This window comes from Crotalus tigris, unplaced genomic scaffold (genome assembly GCF_016545835.1).
Source record: "Crotalus tigris isolate CLP2741 ecotype Arizona unplaced genomic scaffold, ASM1654583v1 scf7180000017804.1919176, whole genome shotgun sequence".
Classification (NCBI taxonomy): Eukaryota; Metazoa; Chordata; class Lepidosauria; order Squamata; family Viperidae; genus Crotalus; species Crotalus tigris.
Window position 1 is genome coordinate 1,555,728 of NW_024096647.1, and position 19,561 is coordinate 1,575,288.

A 19,561-nucleotide genomic window follows, 5' to 3' on the forward strand; every position below is an offset into this window, starting at 1 on the left:
ATTTTCAACTGTTATAGAAAAATGAGGCAATCTATTAAAATACAAGTTTGGTAGGAGTTACTGGTTAAGAAAGACTTTTATGAGATGTCTTGTCAGAGAACATGTAAAAAATGTTAGCCATTTAATTAAATTAAGCTTTGTAGTTAAATCATTCCACAGAATAATCCAAACCTACAGAAAAGATTCTCTCCATTGCAATGATCTGGACTTACCTTAAAATTAGTAAATGTCTTAGTTGCTAAACATTGGGATGTTTTTGAACTAATTTGTCATGGTTTTAGCATAGTAATATTATATTGGTTCAGCAACCAATACCGGACCATATTTCAGGAATCCAATTCTGAAACTGCTAATGCATAATCACCGAGAGCAAGCTTTTCTTTCTAGGAATATGTAGAGTTTCTATGCCATTTTAAGATGGTAACTGCCATTGAAGTAATCTGGGGCTTTGGTAGATCCAAAAGTACTGTGAAGTGCAATCTGTTCTTTCAAGGGTAAATGCTTTCCAATCCAGGAAGGGCCATTCCCCTTCATTCCAAAGACCAATAAAAACTCATGCCAAGTTAATTGCCTTTGTATAGTCCATCACAGTGTTTAAGAATTGATTCAGAATGTGCTTTGACTCTGCTATCAGATTTCACAGAGAAATAGAACTAAGTGGATTTAATTTAATGTTTGCTTTCAGTGAATACAGTTGCGGCATTCTTTATTGAACTGGCAATTTACCACATGGCTAATGCTATCAAGTGACATTTCTGTATGGACAGTGGCTAATGTAACGAAAGTTACAGACAAAGCCATGGCTTATAAAGTGCTATAATATGAATAAGCAATTGGAATTGGGTTGAATATTAAAATTGTTATAATGTTGGAGATCTTTTTGCTTTCTGTTTGTTTTGCTTTGAATTGATTATAGGTTGCTGCCTAAACTAAGCTCTGCTTGCTTATTGCAAGATATGGTAGTATTTGTAAATTCTAAAATAAACTTACAAGGCTTTAAAGAAGAAATGGTTGGACATGACAGAGTGACTGAGATTAGTTCTATCCAAACCTCAGTGGATTATGTCATTATTTCTTTTTTTCCTTAGAAATAGCTTGAAATTAAAATCCAAAGTCCAGATAAAAATGTATCTGATATATCTTGTGGTCATAAGTGAGTAGGACTGTCTCTCTTTTGACATTATACACTGCTTTGATATTAATTTGAGCTTTTGCTATTATACCACTTCGGTATGAATCTGGTTCATTTGCAGTGTTTCTCAACCTTGACAATTTTAAGGCATGTGGACTTCAACTCCCAGAATTCCACAGCCAGCAATGCTGGCTGTGGAATTCTGGGAGTTGAAGTCCACATGCCTTAAAATTGTCAAGGTTGAGAAACACTGGGTTATAGTAATAGAATCTTGCAAGTCTGTTTTGCTCCTCCTTCCCCTTCCTTACACTCAAGTGAATTAGGGAGGGTCTGCTGGAGTCTTTTGCACATGACTTCTTGTTTTGGCATTTTTCTCTCTTGTTGCTTTAGTAACAGATCTAGCATATTTATGACAATATTAGCTTCCTTACTCTCTACATTTTCTTATGTACCCAAGACATGCTTCTGGTAACAGCTGGAATGGATCATTTGATCTCTTCTCGCAGAAATGTTATAGTGAAACAGTATGGATTTTATATACTACTGGATTAAATAGGAAGATTCTAGAATGTGAATTGATATTGGGGAAGTCTAGAAAAAAATCAGACCAGTGTCATGAATCCAAGAGGAAAATCAGGGTTGTTAGGACATTCTGACATGTTACTTCCAGTGACTGTCAGCTTCCATGACTTCTACTGTATGTATAACATTGTAGCGTTCCTGGCCTTCTATGTCTATACGCTAAATAAATAAATAACTTCCTCTGAAGTAGCAACCTTGCCATAGATCCTTTATTTTATATCTAGTTTGTCTATGTCTGTTTTAAAGAAGGAAGCAAATATTAAAAATATCAGTGATTAATAAGCTTCAATATTCCAAATTTAAAAATACAGTGACCAAAACCTTATCCTTAAATAAAGTTTTCACAGAAAAACAATAATGCTAATTACTTTATATTTCACACAGAAATTGAAAGAGCAAGTCAGAATCATTTTCCATGTAATGTATTATATATCTGTATATGAACTACAAATTCAATAATATGTTCCAGAATTTACAGATACAATGAAACACTACAGAGCAGGACTGTGATTAAAGCAAATTATAAACCCAACCCATAAGACTTACATACAGTTTTATTAAACCATGCAGGCTTGTGTATATGGTACTATAGCAAAAGAAGTAATATTAAAGTGAATTATTTCATAACTAAGTTTTGTTCTAAATATACAGCAATTTCTTTGGGCAATAAACAAATCTTTAATTCAAATTATAAGGTGAAGTAAGATGGTGGGAAATTTATGCAATTGAAAGCTTGATTTTCATTATTTAAAAAATATAAGCTTGATTCTTAGCATATGAAGGCAAACATAGTTATTATTGTTGAGATGGATTAATTTGATCATATTTAATGTATGTTTCAACTGTGTGATTTAGAGTGTTTTTTTCTTGATACACTTTTGAATTGTATTGCAATTGTAAGTGTATTGCAAGTGTATTGCAATTGTAAGCCCCAATTATCTGAACTGAAAATGATTTTGCTGGTTGCTAACATTAGAAAGTTTAGGGAAAAATAAAGCTTGTAAATAAATTACAGATTCAGAACTAGTAATTTATTGAACAGAATGTCCAAGCTTGTACTTCTGCTTCTTTTCATTTGACCAGCAACTTAATAGCTGATCTCATTGGTGAAACATACTATTATGTTATGCATTGGAATCTTACAAATTAAATTTTCATGATAATCCTGATAGTGGTACCTGATCTACAACAGCAAAAGATTTACATCAAATCCCCCAACAATCCAAGCAGTATTATTTAAAAATAGAACTGTGACCTTGATTAGATTTTTAATATGGACAATTGGAAGCATTTAAACTAAAGGTTGAATAATTTTCATGAATATTTTAATTTATCTTCCACATTAACATTCTGATTATTCTCTGAACAAAAGTGTTTACCATTTTAGTTTAAATGTTCTAATGCAGTTTTTTTAAAAAAGGGTTTCCTCATGCAGTTTTCATAATTTTGACTCAACGTTAATCTCCAATTTAGAAAAGAGAAGATATTTCACGAAAGTAATGCAGAACTGATTATTTCTCTGTTTTTGTAAAAAGACAGTGGATAAAATCATTTATTTTATGACTCTGTACAGAACATATACCAGATGTTACTTGATGTGAACTAGGAATTAAATATTAATATGCTTGTTTGATTCAAAACACATAAATATAGACCAAATTAAGACTTAGTCAAAATGTTTATGTCCATTCAGAACCAAAATACACCTTTCTTTATTTTATATACAAAGGATCTGATTTTGTTCAGAAATATTAGCCATCTGGAATTAATGTTGCAAAATAGTAATCCTTCTCTTCTTGCAAATGTAGCCTGTGATTGAGGTCTTGAGTAAACTTGATGGATGTAAGTAATAAAACATAGATGATATATTGCTATTAAGATATGTAACATATGTTTCATTCAGATTCTTCAAGTACAGACATCAGCATGTTTATACTATTACATTACACCAGTGGTCTTCAAACTTGGCCCTTTTATGACTTGTGGACTTCAACTCCCAGAATTCCTCAGCCGGCATGCCTGGCTGAGGAATTCTGGGAGTTGAAGTCCATAAGTCATAAAAGGGCCAAGTTTGAAGACCCCTGCATTACAATGTATTGAATTGTAAAAAGCTAAAGCAGGGTTATTCAATATCAGAATATAGCCAAGAAGAAAGTATTTAATCTGGTATATAGTTATCTGAGAATAAGTTTAACTGAATTAGGAAGTGCTTACTTCAGAATCTCTTTAAGTACCTTAAATATTATTCAGATTTTTTTTATGCACGTTTGTAAGAATGCTAACATGTATTTGACATTTTTATTGTTTTTCAGTGCCTTAAAAGAGTCAGTAACAATGAAAAGAGTAATCATTTGTGATTTCACTCTTTAAAATTAGAAGGCTGTTTATTTGTATTCAGGTAATTTCATTAGCTTGTTCTACTAGTCAATAGATAAAATTCTTCAAGTTTCCAGGAACAACAGTATTTGCTTGTGAATAGATACCGTAGACAAGCTCTCTTTTGTCTGGAGATAATTCACTCAGTTAAAAAAAGGCAGAACACAACAGCTTATTTTTTAGTAAAGATGATTGATTTCCTTTTGTTAAAAATAAAGGATTAGTCATGGGAACTATGAAACAAGAAGAAGACAACCAGCAGTGAGGTGGACAGACTCAGTTACAATGCTGATGAATGCACCATTAGGAGACCTGAAGGAACAAGTTATGAATTAATCACAGTGGAGTGAATCTACCTATGTGATCGCTAGGAGTTGAAAACCACTTGATGGCACATAATCAGAATAGGTGGAGCTAAACTGCCATTGGAGTTCTACGGTTTTCAGGAGTTAAAAGAAAGTTTAACAAATACAGATATCCTCAACTTAAGACCAGTTGCTTAGCAAAAATGTTCGAAGTTATGATGGACACCCCCCCCCCAAAAAAAAGATATTTACGGCCCAGATTTGAAGTTATCACACCACCACCATTCCTGCAGTCACGTGATTACATTTTGGGCTCTTGGCAACTGGCCTGCATTTATAGACATTTGCAGCATCTGGCCATGTGACCACGATTTATGATATATTTTTTTCCTCAAAACTAGCATTTAATTCTGGTTTCCAGCTTAAAAAATGTCCATTGTGGACAATAGGTTCACTTAATGATCATGGCATTTCGTTAACAACTGGATTCACTTCACAAGCATGGTGATTTACTCAACCACCACCACAAAAAATGGTGGTCAGTCATGTGATGACTTGATTAATTATTGGTATGACATGACCATAATTCCAGGTTCAATTATGGTTGTAGGTTGAGAACTATGTGTATTTTGGATGATGTCCCTCTTTGGAGTTCTTGGTGCTCTCTAAGCTTGGTTGTTCACTTGCAAATGTTTCATTACCCAACTAGATAATATCATCAGTATGGATGAGTGTGGGGTTCCCTGCTTATATACGTAACTTGCCCTGCCAATGTTAATGGGACTCTGGTTTTCTCCTTAGTAGATTTGGTTGAAAGTAAGCAGCAAACAATATATTAATCAATTTACTAAGGAGAAAACTCTATCCTCACCAATATATAAGCATATCAGTATATAAACTTACTCCCACTGATAACAAGGAGCAAGCAGTACTGTAATCAACCTGCTAAGGATAAAACCATACCCCCCCTCCAATCCTGTCAGGACAAGCTATTGTATATAAAGTTACTTCCAGTGATGATGTTACCTAATTGAGTAATGAAATGTCTGCAAGCAAACAGCCAAGCTCAGACAGCATCAAGGACTTCACAATTCAAGTTACAGCACTGAAAAAAGAATGGCATCACACTACTGGTCTTTGAGGTAAAGTGTTCTTATCTAAATGAACTTGGACAAAATGGAGTCATTCTTGGATCCAGCATAGAGATGGAAAGCTACAGTACATTGGTGATAAAGGGGAAGTCTTTTATTGGTTCAAGCTGATTGATTGGATATATTCATTTCTAGAGGAGAAAGGTCTGGTATCAGTGATATGCACATGGAAACTCAAAATTGGATTACTGCAAAACATTATTTGTGATATAGCCCATAAAGACAATCTAAAAAATAAAATGGGCTCAGAACGTATCAAAAGAGGTAGTGAGTGCAATTTCCAGGATGTAAATTTGACTTTACTATCCTGCTTCTGCTCAGGGTATTAAGATTTATCTAAATGCAAATTCCTGTAAAATAATATATTGAGGGAGAATATAATGTGTAATACTATTAATTTCTATTATTCCTCTGTTTGTGGGAATTGGGAACATTAGCTTTCTAATAATACTGTTATAGCCCAACAATTGGTGTCATAGTGAAAATGTTAAAGACAAATGTTTTACAATGCAGATCTGAGAGAAAATAATTTTGTAGAGGCAAGAGCAGATTTAAAATTGTGCCATTTTACAAATGCAGCCCCAACCTGCCCAATGTTGATCATCTGATGTGGAATTGCATGCCTTATATTAATTCTTCACAGATATACCCCAACTAAGATGGAGTTTTCTTGGCATCATTGTTTGATCTATAGATATATTGAGGATAGACAAGATAGTTGAGTTACAATAGTGGTGAATGTCTGTAGCTGGGTGTAGGATGAGGTTGAAGTTCATTTTCGGAACTTGTGGGTTGGTTTCTGAATGTTTCATTACCAGACTAGGTAACATCTTCAGCAGAGTTTAGGGGATGTCGGTGTCAGAGTTTTTCTGTTTATAAGGGCTTCAGGTATGGTGTGTCAAGTGAGGGTCTGTGATGGGTCTTATGATAGGTCAGGTGTGAGTCATCAATGAGTCTTGTGATGGGAAGGTTACCTCAGGTAATTGGGAGATGAACTGCTGGTGGGAGGAGAGGTTGGGAGGATTGGTTGAGGGTCAATGCTATCTCTGATTGGCTATGCAGTTGATTTGGGTCCTGAGGGGTTTGTAGGTAGGTTGTAGGTCGATGTGTCTGTTGATGGAGTCACATGTGGAATGCCCGGCTTCAATTAACTCACAAGCATGGCAAGTGGTGGAGTGGCCAATAATTTTTTTTATAATATTTTATTGATTTTCCCATTTTACAACTGGATATTTAAAAAGCAACATGATGACTGGGTTAATAATTCAATAGTGTACATAAATTTTTAGTATAAATCTCATGTTACAACATCAAATATTTCCTCTCTTTTTACCATTAATATCTGTTATCTCATATTGGGCTAGTGCAATTCTTATTGTTATCAATTAAATAAAAACATCTTTGTTACAGTTATTAATAATTTTAGCTTATGCATATCTTAATTGCATTTGTACTTAATCCTTGTATACAATCAATGTCCTGTTGTTGCTTTTTTTCAGGCTTTAATTTTCCATCAATATTCAAAGTAACACTATTATTTATGATTTCCAAGTATTTTATGTTTAGGTGATCAAAAGGTTGCCTTATCTCAACCTCTCCCTTTTTCCCTTTTCATACCAAAGTCTAATATTCTGGTTACACATCTTATCTATTTGATTATAATACTGCTCTGTTTTCTAAAAGTTATCTATTTTCCACGATATTCAGCCATCTAATTATAATACAGTATCCATGCTGATAAATCAAAATCATTATAGGTGTTATCTGGGTTAACCAATAATTCAGTAATATACATAATTTTTTTAGTTTATGTCTAATATTAGAACATCAAATACTTCCTCTCCCTTTCCAGTAATATCCGTTACGTCATATTGGGCAAACATAGTTCTTATTTTCAACTAAGTAGAAACATCTTTGTTACATTTATCGATAATTTTTAGCCTATACATATCTTAATATCCTTGTGTGAACAATGTCCTATTGTTGCTTTTTTAATTGCTTTAATTTCCCATCAATATTCAAGAAAACACTATTATTTATGATTTCCAAGTAGTTTATATTTAGGTGACCAAAAGCTTCCCTTATCTCAATTTGGGAGCATTTGATGATGATGAAGGTGTCATCAACATATTGTCTAGAATTTTGGTTGGATGGTCGGTAGAGCTATGGTTTTGAGTCGTTGCATGACTGCTTCTGCTATTACTCCTAATATGGGTGATCCCATCGGGGTGCCTTTTACTTGCTTGTAGATTTTCCCATTGAACTTTAAGTATGTGTTGAGGCATAGATCCAGAAGTTTCATGTTGGTTTCTGTGGACATGGAGTAGCATCATCTTTGTGGGTATGGTGTTTGGTGAGTAGGCTAAACAACCTGCTAAACAAACCATACACCAACGGAAGAGATGAAGTGAAGATGATACATTAATTTATGCAACATTATTTGCAGGGGTTAAAGATTCATTTTTTCAGTATTTTTTCTGGTAACTCTTAGTAAAATTGTTCTTAATTAAATTTGAATAATGAGTCTTTAGAGATTTGTTTATACATATAAGACATGGAAAGAAGAGATTTTTGTTGTTGTATTATTAGAGAAAATAAGGTTCTGTGGAAATGAATATGAAATTGATTTACTTGTTGAAAGTTTTATATATACATATATATAATAGTATGTTGCCTAAACTTACTTTCCTATGAGATGGAAATCTATATAAATATGATGAAAGAATAAATAAATTTGTACCCAGAAACATGAGCAATAGAGTTATCTCTACAATATTTTGAATTAATAAAGGAGTTACGTATTTTTCTCAGACATCTTTTATACTTAGTACCTCTCTTTATTTTGTCTTTCAAAATATGTATTGATTCATTTGTGTTACATTCTGTGTTATTCTGGTTGCTGAACTTCAAAGCTTCAATAATTTGCTTGAAGGATATGTGTGTATCAAAGTAAAAGTAGCAGTCTTCAAAATCTCTTAGTTTTTTTCAAGCTACTTCAAAGATTTCTGGTAAAGTGATGTTTCCGTATTAAAATTAACAGCTAATTTCTGTAGAGGTATTCAGATGAAATATATGAAAATACTAACTGTTCATTTCAAAGCAAATTACCTTGGATACAGTTAGTTTTCACTTGAAGACCATTTGTTCAAAGAGTGTTTGAAAGTATGTCAGTGCTGAATGAATTATGACCTGTACCCAAAGCTATATCGCTGCAGTTTTCCTACAGTCACCTGATTGCAATATGGGCACCTGGGCAATCCGTTTGCACTTATGACTGGATGCCAAGTGTCACACAATCATATGCTTGCCATTTGCAATCTTCCCTGCTGGCTTCCCCAGAAAGTCAATGGAGAAACCAGTAGGGAACGTTACAAAAGGCTGCGGTCTGCCCAGCAGCCACCCTCTGATTTGGTGTGTGTGTGTGTGTGTGTGTGTGTGTGTGTGTGTGTGAATAAAAAGGTTTGTCCAGAAATCCAAGCAAGATTTTAGCACAGAGTTCTTGCAGTACATGGCATTCAGTTTGCAGGAATGAGAAGGAGTCATCTTGTCTCTGGAGGCCAGCTGCAAATGCTGCATGCCAAAATCCTACTTGGATTTTAGGATAGATCAGCGGTTCTCAACCTATGGGTCGCGACCCCATTTGGGGTCGAACAACCATTTTACGGGGGTCGCCAAACAACGCAATCCGCCATTTTTCCCCCTCAGGGGGCGGCGCCGTGCATGCGTGCCGCGCATGGGGCGGCGCCGCGCATGCGCGCCGCGTCCGTGTGACGGGGGTCGCCGTCACACAAGGTTGAGAACCACTGGGATAGATGCAGTTTAGGCACTTGAAGTCAGCACCTGGAAATGAGGGGAAGTCCTCTTGTCTCTGCGATCTGGCTGCCTGCAAACACCTCATGCTGCAAACACTCTGTGCCAAAACTTGCTTGGATTTCAGGACAGATCTTTTTCAGCCAACCTCTTTGAGAGTGAAAAGGTTGCCCGCTTGAAGGATTCAGCCCTACACAGACTTGTATCCCTCCAGTGAGCAGCTATAAGAGAGCAAAAGGTTCCCTGCCAGAGGGATTTGGCCCTGCGCAGGGCTGAGCTTTTGGGTGGGCAGCTCTTTAAGGGCAAAAGGGCTGCCTGTGGAGGATTTTGACTCTGTAGAACTGAGTCAGTCCAGCTTTTGTTCCATATGTTTAACAACCTGGGAGATCGTGTAATGTCTGTAATTAGGAGTTCTAGGATTGAAGTCAATAAATGAAGCAGTCACATTAAGTCTCCCTTACCAAACGCTTCACTCAACAGTCAAAAATTCTGATCTTGTGACTGTAAATTGAGGAGTACCTGCAATTCATTGCAAGGTAACAGAACCATTATCACATTCTCACCTTCAGTGGATGCTTTGACATTTTATATCCTAGGAGTAATAACAATAACAATAATAATAATCATCATCATCATCATCCTTCTTGTACTTCAGTTAAATCTGATTTCAGCAGAAATGTATTTGTGTGTAAAAAAGGAATTCTATAGGACTGATGTTAGGAGGTAGGAAATGGGCCCACTGTTTGCTAAGCAGAAGTATAAGATATTGATTATTTAAGGAGTGCAGCCAAGGAGGTATTGATTTTTTTCGTCATCAGATTTTAACTTTTTTTTTTAGAAAGCTGACAATCTTTATTTTTTTAAATCATTATTTCATTATTGTAGAATGTCATCCACTTATGGAGATTTTCAGTCATCTAGGTCATGCTCTGACTGAATGGTGGGGAATGGAAGGAAGGCCATTTGGAGGTTTACCTGTGTCATGCTGCAGTCAAGAAGGCTTCACACACATTTGCACTGCTCAGGTGACCCTGAGGACACGGGTAAACTTCCAAATGGCCTCAACAACTCTCTAAAAGAATGCAAATAACCAGCTGTCTGCAAGGAATATAAATCCTTCCGTTCCCACCATCTAGTCAGAGCTGAAGAAGCTTCTTGGATGAGAAGTGAAACATCTTCAAGGAAAAAACAAGGAAGTCCAGTTGCCTCCTGAAAAAGCACCTTTGGGACATCCTCTTGTATATTTTCTAAACTAGACTCCAGATAACATTAAGGGACTGTTTGCATGACCCATGAAAAAAAGTCAGTTAATGTGGATAGAATCCATATTATAAGCCATGATTTTCACTGAAAATTTATGTCTTGAATTGATATTGCAGTCACAGAGAGCTACGAAAAGTTGAATAGTAATCAAGTGGTAAGTCTGAATCATCTTAGGAGCACAAAATTTTGTTTTTTATTTAGTCATTATAAAAATAATTTTGACCTATATCTTCTGGTGTTATATTAATTATACAACAGAATGTTGAACAAAAGTGTGAGGAGGCTGGAGAATTGCAACAACCAAATATGTGTATATGGTGCAAATGTTTAATAAACATTCACTACTTTTGTGAAGATGAAAATCAGAACTGGATTCCCATATAGAAAACATAAACATGATTTATTTTCTGTGACATGCTATTTAAAGCCAAATAGATTGTACTAACAAAAGAATAAATGTGGAATCGTTGGTGCTTTTATGAACTTGGTTGTTTGATTGCAGACGTTTCATTATTCAACTGATTAATATCTTCAGTGATAATAAGTATGGAATTTGCTCCCTGTTTATATATAGTAGCTTGCTCTGTTGCTGAGGGGTGTTGAGTTTTTTTCTCTTGGTAGTTCCTTGATTAGTCTGTTGTTTTCTGCTTGATTGTTTGACTGGTGTTTATCTGGGTGTTGGCTGCAAGAGAGTTCTAGGGGGGTTTTTTGTTTCCTTCTTAATTTTTTATCATCTCTTTTGAATGGTGTAAATAGATTTGTTTCTATATATCTGTTTGTTTATTACTACATGTACAGATTAACCAAATCCAAAAATACTGGGGAATTCCTGGAAGCTTGTTGTCTAGACTAGTCAGGTACCAGTAGATACATAAACCTGTTAAATCTTATTGTGTTATGCAGTAGATAATTTAACCTTGCTTGTATGTTGAAGAATTGAGAAAGTTAATATTTTCTTATTCCTTCTTTAGCTAACTTCTCTTTCCCCTTCCTCATAACAGGGGCATTCATGGGAGGTGGTCAGAAAAGTGAAGGTGTCAGCCACAACTATTTGATGAAGATCTTTTCACTTGTCTTACTTATGTTGCATTAAAAAAAGAGTGGGCTTTGAATATGACTTTGAAATTAAATATAAAAATAGTTCCCATGTTTTGATTCTTTAGAAAAAAATATGGTAGAATGGGATGTTGAAGATTGTACCTAGAGGGAACTAGAAGAAATTAAAGATTACAATTAAAGGAGAAAAATATTTTAAATCAACTCATTAATACAGAATGGAGCAAGATACCTTCAATTTGGATGTTTAAGAAGGATATTTGAGAACAATGGATTCAGAAGTTTATTTTAAAAATGTCTTTTATTATAGATAGATAAATCAATTTCTAGGACATTATTTGTAAGGATTAAAAACCAAGAATATTAAACATATAGGGGAGGAATATAAAGTTGGCTTATTTGATCAAGGTTAAAATTGATATGTAGTTATAGTATCTCTGCTAGCCCGTAATAGGTTTATGTTGATCAAAAATGAATGACGGGTTTTAAAATTTTGTTTATAGTTAAGAGTTTGAGGTAAGGGGGGGAGAGAGATTATTTATTGCATTTTAATAGAAGGTAATCAGTTATTAAAATTATTTATATTTGTGATGAAAGAGGAAATTTGTTTATATATTTCTTTTTCTTTTTTCTTCTCTGCAGTTTTTATGTTTTACTCTTTTAGTTTGTATTAGTTTTTATCTTTTCAATTGCAAACCATTATAAAATTATTTTAAAAAAAAAAGAACTACCATGTACGGTAGATAGTACAAAGCTTTGAAAGGGTGCTTCTGAAGCAGTTTTGACTGGCTTCAGAGCAAGGAAACAAGTAAGGTACTGTAGCTTTGAAGGGTTTTGTAAATTTTGTATGGATTTTTTGGTGCTTCAGTGTTAAAAAATATTTCCTTAGGTGCAGGCCAGGAACATGGGGTTGTGCAAGCAAGTGCAGCGTAGGTTGAAAACAGTGGAGATGGACCAGAGGTGCTGTGAGGGTTTGGAAGGGGGTGCTGGTGGGTGGCATAGGTCAGGGAAAGCATGTGGTCAGCGGAGCACATGAGAAATGTCATAGGCCAAGAAAGGGTTCCTTCTCCACTTCCCCTTTCCCTTCCCAGCAAATAAGTAAGTGACTGCTGCTGGTGAGGGAGGGAGGGAGGGAGGAATGGCAAGACTAGCTGGGAAACTGTCATAGAATATTGAAAATAAAGGTCATGTGACCACAGCAACAGTCCAGAAGGGGTTAGTAGCACTGAAATTGCCACAACGTCCCCAAATTTCATTCCTGCAGGAGTCATGGGTCCCAGATTTTGAACACATTTTGTAAGTTAGCCCATTGGAAGTACCTTCGTTCAAAAATTGTTGCCCTATGATCCTTTTTCGCCCAGTTAAAGATCATGACAATGAAAGTTTTAATAAGTATATAGATGGTAAATGATGACCTGGTTAGCTGTATTAAGGTCCATTTTTAGAGGACACGCACTAGAGGAATATTCCAAAAACAAGGGGGGAAAGAGCAACCATACCAATGTAATGCCGGTGTCTTATTGAGTACATAAAATGTATTATTCAGGGTGAATGGCTTCTATGTCCAGTGGCTACCTTGTTACATGTTCCATTGATGTACTTTATTCCTCATTGTAGCTGAGCTTGATGCAGAATTGAAAATTCAGGCGTTGTTTTTAAAGAAAAAAAATTGGTCACGCTATTGAAAAATTACCACTGACACACTTTCCTTTGAATAACATGTTACCTCCCCATACACACCAGAGAAAGGGTCACATGTTGAAATATTTAATTACCATGGTGCAGAAACCACAGTGGGCTCTGAAATTTTCTTTGAATTTACAACATTCATGTTTTTAATATCTCTTTTGCACATATCCAGTATGAGATGGGGAAAGAAATGGAGAAAAAATTGAGTTAAGTAGTCATACTTCCCATTTAAGTCAAAATCCAGTAGCAGCTAAGCATATCTTTGGAAATTTATTTTCAGTTTCTTGGAGGTTGAACTGACCCATGTCTCCTGCTCTTATTGGTAACCATTACAATAATTAATTGATGCTCATTATTTCTTTCTGTGCCAGGAAACATTTTAAAATGTTGAATTTAATAATGAAAACAACAGTTATCATGAAGTTTCAGCATGAAATTTTAAGAGCTCATGAATATGGACAACTTCTAGGAAATGTTAACTTCACTGATAAATCATTATTTGATGTGATAAAATCTATAGGTGTTATTGTAATTTCCTGTTCTAAATTGTCAAATTTAAAATTATAAAGTAATTAATTTTTCTTTAGCGCATGCATATATTTTACTTTGAAAATTTACTGGTAGAATTTTGTAGCATTATTTTACTGATCTGCAAACTGTTAATAATAAAATTGAATCTTCCATTATTTTGCAAAAATACAGTACAGCTAATTTTAAAAAGGTCTTCATATTATCAATAATTCCTTTGAGATGTCATTTGTTAAAAGGCAAAGTTATGGCAGCGATTAGAAAACTGCACAGCTCCTTAGAGCTTGGCCATAGGAGATTATATATTTATCTCATAAAGTATGTAACTAATTTCAGTTGAAAAAATGCAGTTTATGTTTATTTTATAATAGACGAGACTGCTGCAGAGAGGAACTACCTGTTAAATATCATGTCATGTAATTTCCCCACATTCTTCATCCTCTAAGACAGTGGTTCTCAATCTGTGGGTCGGGACCCCATTTGGGGTCGAACGACCATTTCACGGGGGTCGCCAAACAAGGCTGTCTGCCATTTTTCCCCCTTTTCTTTGGCCATGCCCCTGGCACCCGGTGATGTATAAGTGGTTGGGGGTCACCACAACATGGGGAACTGTATTATGGGGTCGCGGCATTAGAAAGGTTGAGAACCACTACTCTAAGAGAATCTGTATTGGTGTGGGGATTTCTTTTGGCTACGATTGGACACACCACAGCTTGTATGAAAGCTTTACACCTCCCTTTATTACATTTCACACTTTTCCTAATGCAAAGCTTTTTTCTTGGCTGGACAGAGCTAACTTCACTGTCCTATTTCTAATAATCTGGCCATGGACCAGGTGCTTAGCCTTTGATTTACTTAGCTGGTTTCTTTCTATTTAAGTTCTAACAGGATAAGTGCATATAGTGCTTTTCTCCTTCCAGAGTTTCTTACACATGTTTGGGGTTTTGTACAGCCTCAGCTCGGTTGCTCTTTCTATACAACAAGACACCAGGCAAAGGTGCTGCTTAGCTCCAAACCATTCTCCAAGTGTTACACCTGTTTGCCTGCTCACATACAGTACAAGTCTTCTAGATTAGATTAGGGCATTAGTGGGGAAAGAGGGCAAACCTGGCTGATTGTAGACTTTGAAATGTTCTTCAAAATGATAGGGTGTGGCTAAACTAGCCAGTTTGGAAACCATTATGCCTGTCAAAGAGCCCGAGTGTGGCTAACCAGTTGACTGGAATTCTGAAATCTTGGAATTTGTTTTTACCTCCTGCCCCCTGACCCAAAGTTGCCCCTGAGGAGATCTCCTTGTCACTGTCTGTTATCACTCCCATCCATCTTCTTCCTAACAATTCCAAGAAAATGACTTTTCTAAGAGTGCTAGACACATTTACGATTTGCGGAACACCAAAGAACTAGATTGAGAATAGGGTTTCATGGAAGTCTACATCTGAATTGAAGTTGATTTTGAGTGGTCTTGGTTTATCACAGAAACCTGCAATGTATGGCAAATGTGGTCCACCATATTCATTGGAGACAGTCTTTAGTTACTGGACAAGTATCACAGAGTGGCTAGCTTTTTTACATATATGGTGCATTATTCCTTGACAGCTAGCACCAGAAAGAATCACTTAATTTGGAACATGGGCTGTTTTGCCAGGCAGAAATGGCTTTTGCGTTGCTTGATTGGTAGATTTGGTTCGGATATAAAATAATAGGTATGCAGAAAATTTCATCTGTTGTGAGAACTGAGGAAAAATCTTGGTTCACTTATTATCTGTTGGCAAGGCCATAGGTCAGAGGTAGGCAACCTTGGCTCTTTTATGACTCGTGGACTTCAACTCCCAGAATTCCTGAGCCAGTCATAAAAGAGCCAAGGTTGCCTACCCCTGCCATAAGTCAACATTATGGACTCCTTTGCTTTCATAACCTCTCCTTGTTTACTGACCACAATTTGTTCCCAAAATTATTAGCCAAACAGTTGCTAAGTCAAATGGTAGAGAAGTGAACCGACATGACAGAGAGAAAAAAAAGCCCTATGTAAAGGTTTTTGCCCTCTCACTGCTGCTGTGGCATGTCTTTTCTGACCCTCTTTCTCCTCTCACTTCTCCAGCCTATGTAGTATTTTTCTGAATCCTAAAAAGATTAAAATAGATGGCAAACCTGCAGTAAACATGGTATTTTGAATTACACATGTGCACCCTGACTTTATTTAAACAACACCTCAAGATTGGCTGTTCCTCTAGAACAGGGGTAGGCAACGTTGGCTCTTTTATGACTCATGGACTTCAACTCCCAGAATTCTTGAGCCAGCATGGCTCAGCTTGGAAACCTCTCCCTTTCCCCTCCGCGTGGCTGGCTCAGGAATTCTAGGAGTTGAAGTCCACGAGTCATAAAAGAGCCAAGGTTGCCTACCCCTGCTCTAGACCAGGGGTGTCATGGGCCAGATGCGTCATGCACAGGCCATGCCCACCCTGGCTCCACAAAGGCAAAAAAAGTTGCAATACATCATGTGACACAATCGAGTTTGACATCTGTGCTCTAGATCTTGGGTTAGAGTAACAGACCCCTGTGTGAATATTATTAGTCAGAGTTATTTCAGAAGTGGTTTGCCATTGCCTTCTTCCTAGGATTGAGAGAAGGTAATTGGCTCAAAATCTCATAGTTGGCTTCTAGTTGGCATAAGGCAGAACTAGAACACAGCTTTCCCCAATTCTAGTCCTGTGTCTTTAACCAACAGAACAAGCACAAATTACTTTCTGGCTATCAGTTATAGATTTGAACTGCTTATTATTGTGCACTGCTGTATTTGAAGTGAGCATTTGATTTGATTTGATGCTGCCCAATTCCAAATGACTCGGGGTAGCTCAAAATACACCAAACAATATAAGGACAAAGAAAAAGTAAGAAAATCAAGATGGCGAACTATTTTTTCTGTAATAGCTTGGAATAACTCGTTTTTCTCATTATAGTATCTCAGTTGAAAGGTTTGTGAATGCATTTCTTGTATAACTCTTAAATTCTGAACTAATAGTTTATTTGAGTGATTAGACCAATGTGTTCTAAAAGATATCATTTAACAATATTGTAGTCACCTAATGTACTGCCTCCAGCTATATATGCTGCAATTTCATTCCTGGCATGGGAAATATGTAAGAGACTATACAACTTCTCTCTTCTTTCTTTTCTTTTCTTTTCTTTTCTTTTCTTTTTTCTTTCTTTCTTCATATCTTTAATAAGATATCATACAATCCATGGAATTATAATATTCATATTATATTATGAATCAGAACCACAATCATGTAATTATTGGATGGGTTTTAAAATACTGGCATGTAATATATAGATAGTCCTCAATTTACAACCATAAATGAGCCCAGAATTATGGTCATAAGTTATGGCAGCTGTTAAATGGGTCTCATGACCTTTCTGCAGCAGTCATTAAACACAGTTGTAAAGAGAACACTGCAGTCATTAAGTAAATCCATTGTTTGCAATAGATGTTTTTTGCCAGTAACCAAAGGTAAATGCCAGTTTCTGGCAAAAACTGTCATAAATCATGATCTCATGATTGTGTGATGCTGCAAATGTGGGCCGGTTGTCAAGTGCCCAAAATGCAATCATATGACCATGGAGTGGGGGACCATGGGAACTTCAAGTCCGGTTCATAAGTAGCCCTGGGTAGGTTCATCATAACTCTGAGTGGTTGCTAAGTCATAAGTCAAAATTACCTGTATAGGAATAAGAATCATATTGTTTCATGAAAAAGGAATGTCTATTTCTCTTTTGTATAATCTGAGAGTAATACAATGAATAGTTGCAAAGTGTCCAACACCCCAAATAGAAGAGGATTTGTCTGTCTGCTCATTTTAAAGAAAGGATGCTTGGGTTATGTAATTGAGGTAGTGACGGTGGCCTATCACTGCTGTTCCAATTACCTGCTACTCTGGATGATAATTTTCATTTATCTCCCTCTTCTACAGGTGAGGGATACCATTGTCAGCACTAGATTTCTGGAGATTCTTTTAAAGGACTGCTTCAACTTCATTTCAAGGAATGAGAATGCCTTGTTTCTCTGTTCAGCCTGGACGTAAATAGTGAATTATTATTTGATTTATTTTCTGGCCACAATTATTTCAGAAATAGTCCTAGTGAGTTGATTATTGTTTAATCTATGTTTTGTTACTTGGAAGTGTTTTACTCTGTAACTCCTAAGGAAATGGAACATATCCTAAATTCTATTAACCTGATCACTGTTGATTAGATCCATCCCACTGGTCCATGTAGTGAAGTCAGTGTGTGGAGAGGTGGTGCCATCTGTCACGATGGTGATGGTAGTATAGCCCCTTTCTAAAGAAGCCATCACTAAATTCAACTCCTCTGCACCATTTTCATCCATTCTCTGGCCTTCCTTTTCTCTTGAGAAAAGAGCGCTGGATTAAGCAGATTATACCCCTAATAGGGACAATCTTTTCAGTCAGGTTTCAGGATAAGACATAATATGGAAATAGGCCTGCATATCACTGCACTTTTTGATCTCTTGAGGAACTGGGATAAGAGTAATGCAACCAACCTAGCTCTTCTTGAGCTCTCATCCGCTTTCATTATGATTAATCTTGATACCCTTCTTAGGAATAGGATGTATGGTGTTATATTGGTTTTCCTTTCTCTTGGGTTGGTTTTGGCTAGGGTATTTATGAGGGTTAGGTTAAGCTTACAGATTCTTTCTTGTAGGATGTCTCAGAGCATGACAATCTCACTTCTTCTGTTTAATGTGTGTGAACCCACTGAGTGAAATCATCCACTGACATAGGGTCCAATATCATCAGTATGTTGATAATAAATTTACATCTCTGAAACAAACAAACAGTGCTGTCAAGGTCATGTTCCACAGCTGGAGGCTGTGAAGATCCAGAGAGGAAAGAACATGCTTACATTTAACTCTGAGAAGGCAAGAGTGGCTGTGCTTTTTTCAATTTTCCCAGGATCAGTAATGTGTCATAGTTAGGTGTGGATAAGTTTGCATTATCCTATATGGAACTGATTCATAGTTTAGAGGTCCTCCTGGATTCTCAGTTCCTGTTGAAGAAGAAGTGGCAGCTCTGACTAGGGAATCTTCGCAAGATTCATCTGATGCATTGATTCTGCCTTTTCCTGGACAGGCAGTCTCTTCTCACATGCCTTTGTCACCTCATGTTTGGACTATTACAATAGTTGAAACATGAGTTAATTAGTCCAAATTTACTAAGAGCAATTGAGGTGATTATGGCATAGTTTATCCAGTTACCTGGAAAGAGTTTTGATGGCTGTGTTCCTGTTATAATAATAATAGTAATAATAATAATAGTAATAATAATAATAGTAATAATAATAATAGTAGTAGTAGTAATAGTAATAGTAAAGTTGGGAGGGACCTTGGAGGTCATCTAGTCCAACTCCCTGCTCTTGCAGGAAACCCTACACCATTTCGGACAAATGGCTGTCCAGTCTCTTCTTAAAAACTTCCAGTGTTGGAGCATTTACCGCTTCTGGAGGCAGGTTGTTCCACTGATTAATTGTTCTCACTGTCAGAAAGTTTCTCCTTAGTTCTAGGTTGCTTCTCTCCTTGATTAGTTTCCGCCCGTTGCTTCTTGTCCTGCCTTCAGGTGCTTTGGAAAATAGCTTGATTCCCTCTTCTTTATGGC

General features: G+C 36.2%; 1 protein-coding gene across 11 annotated transcripts in view; it reads left to right on the forward strand.

The window, feature by feature from the left end:
* FUT9 (fucosyltransferase 9) overlaps nt 1-19,561 on the forward strand; it is a 75,115-nt gene that overhangs the window by 32,982 nt on the left and 22,572 nt on the right. For 3 of the 11 annotated variants that reach the window (XM_039342709.1, XM_039342710.1, XM_039342712.1), the window contains one exon: nt 17,861-17,967. The exons of 6 other annotated variants lie outside the window; for them this stretch is intronic. In XM_039342709.1, coding sequence (XP_039198643.1) covers nt 17,934-17,967 — 34 coding nt within the window. In that variant the 5' untranslated portion in view covers nt 17,861-17,933. Of the gene's footprint in view, nt 1-17,860; nt 19,269-19,561 lie in introns of those variants that run through there. 2 more of the 11 variants (XR_005556617.1, XM_039342713.1) reach the window with 2 other exon arrangements.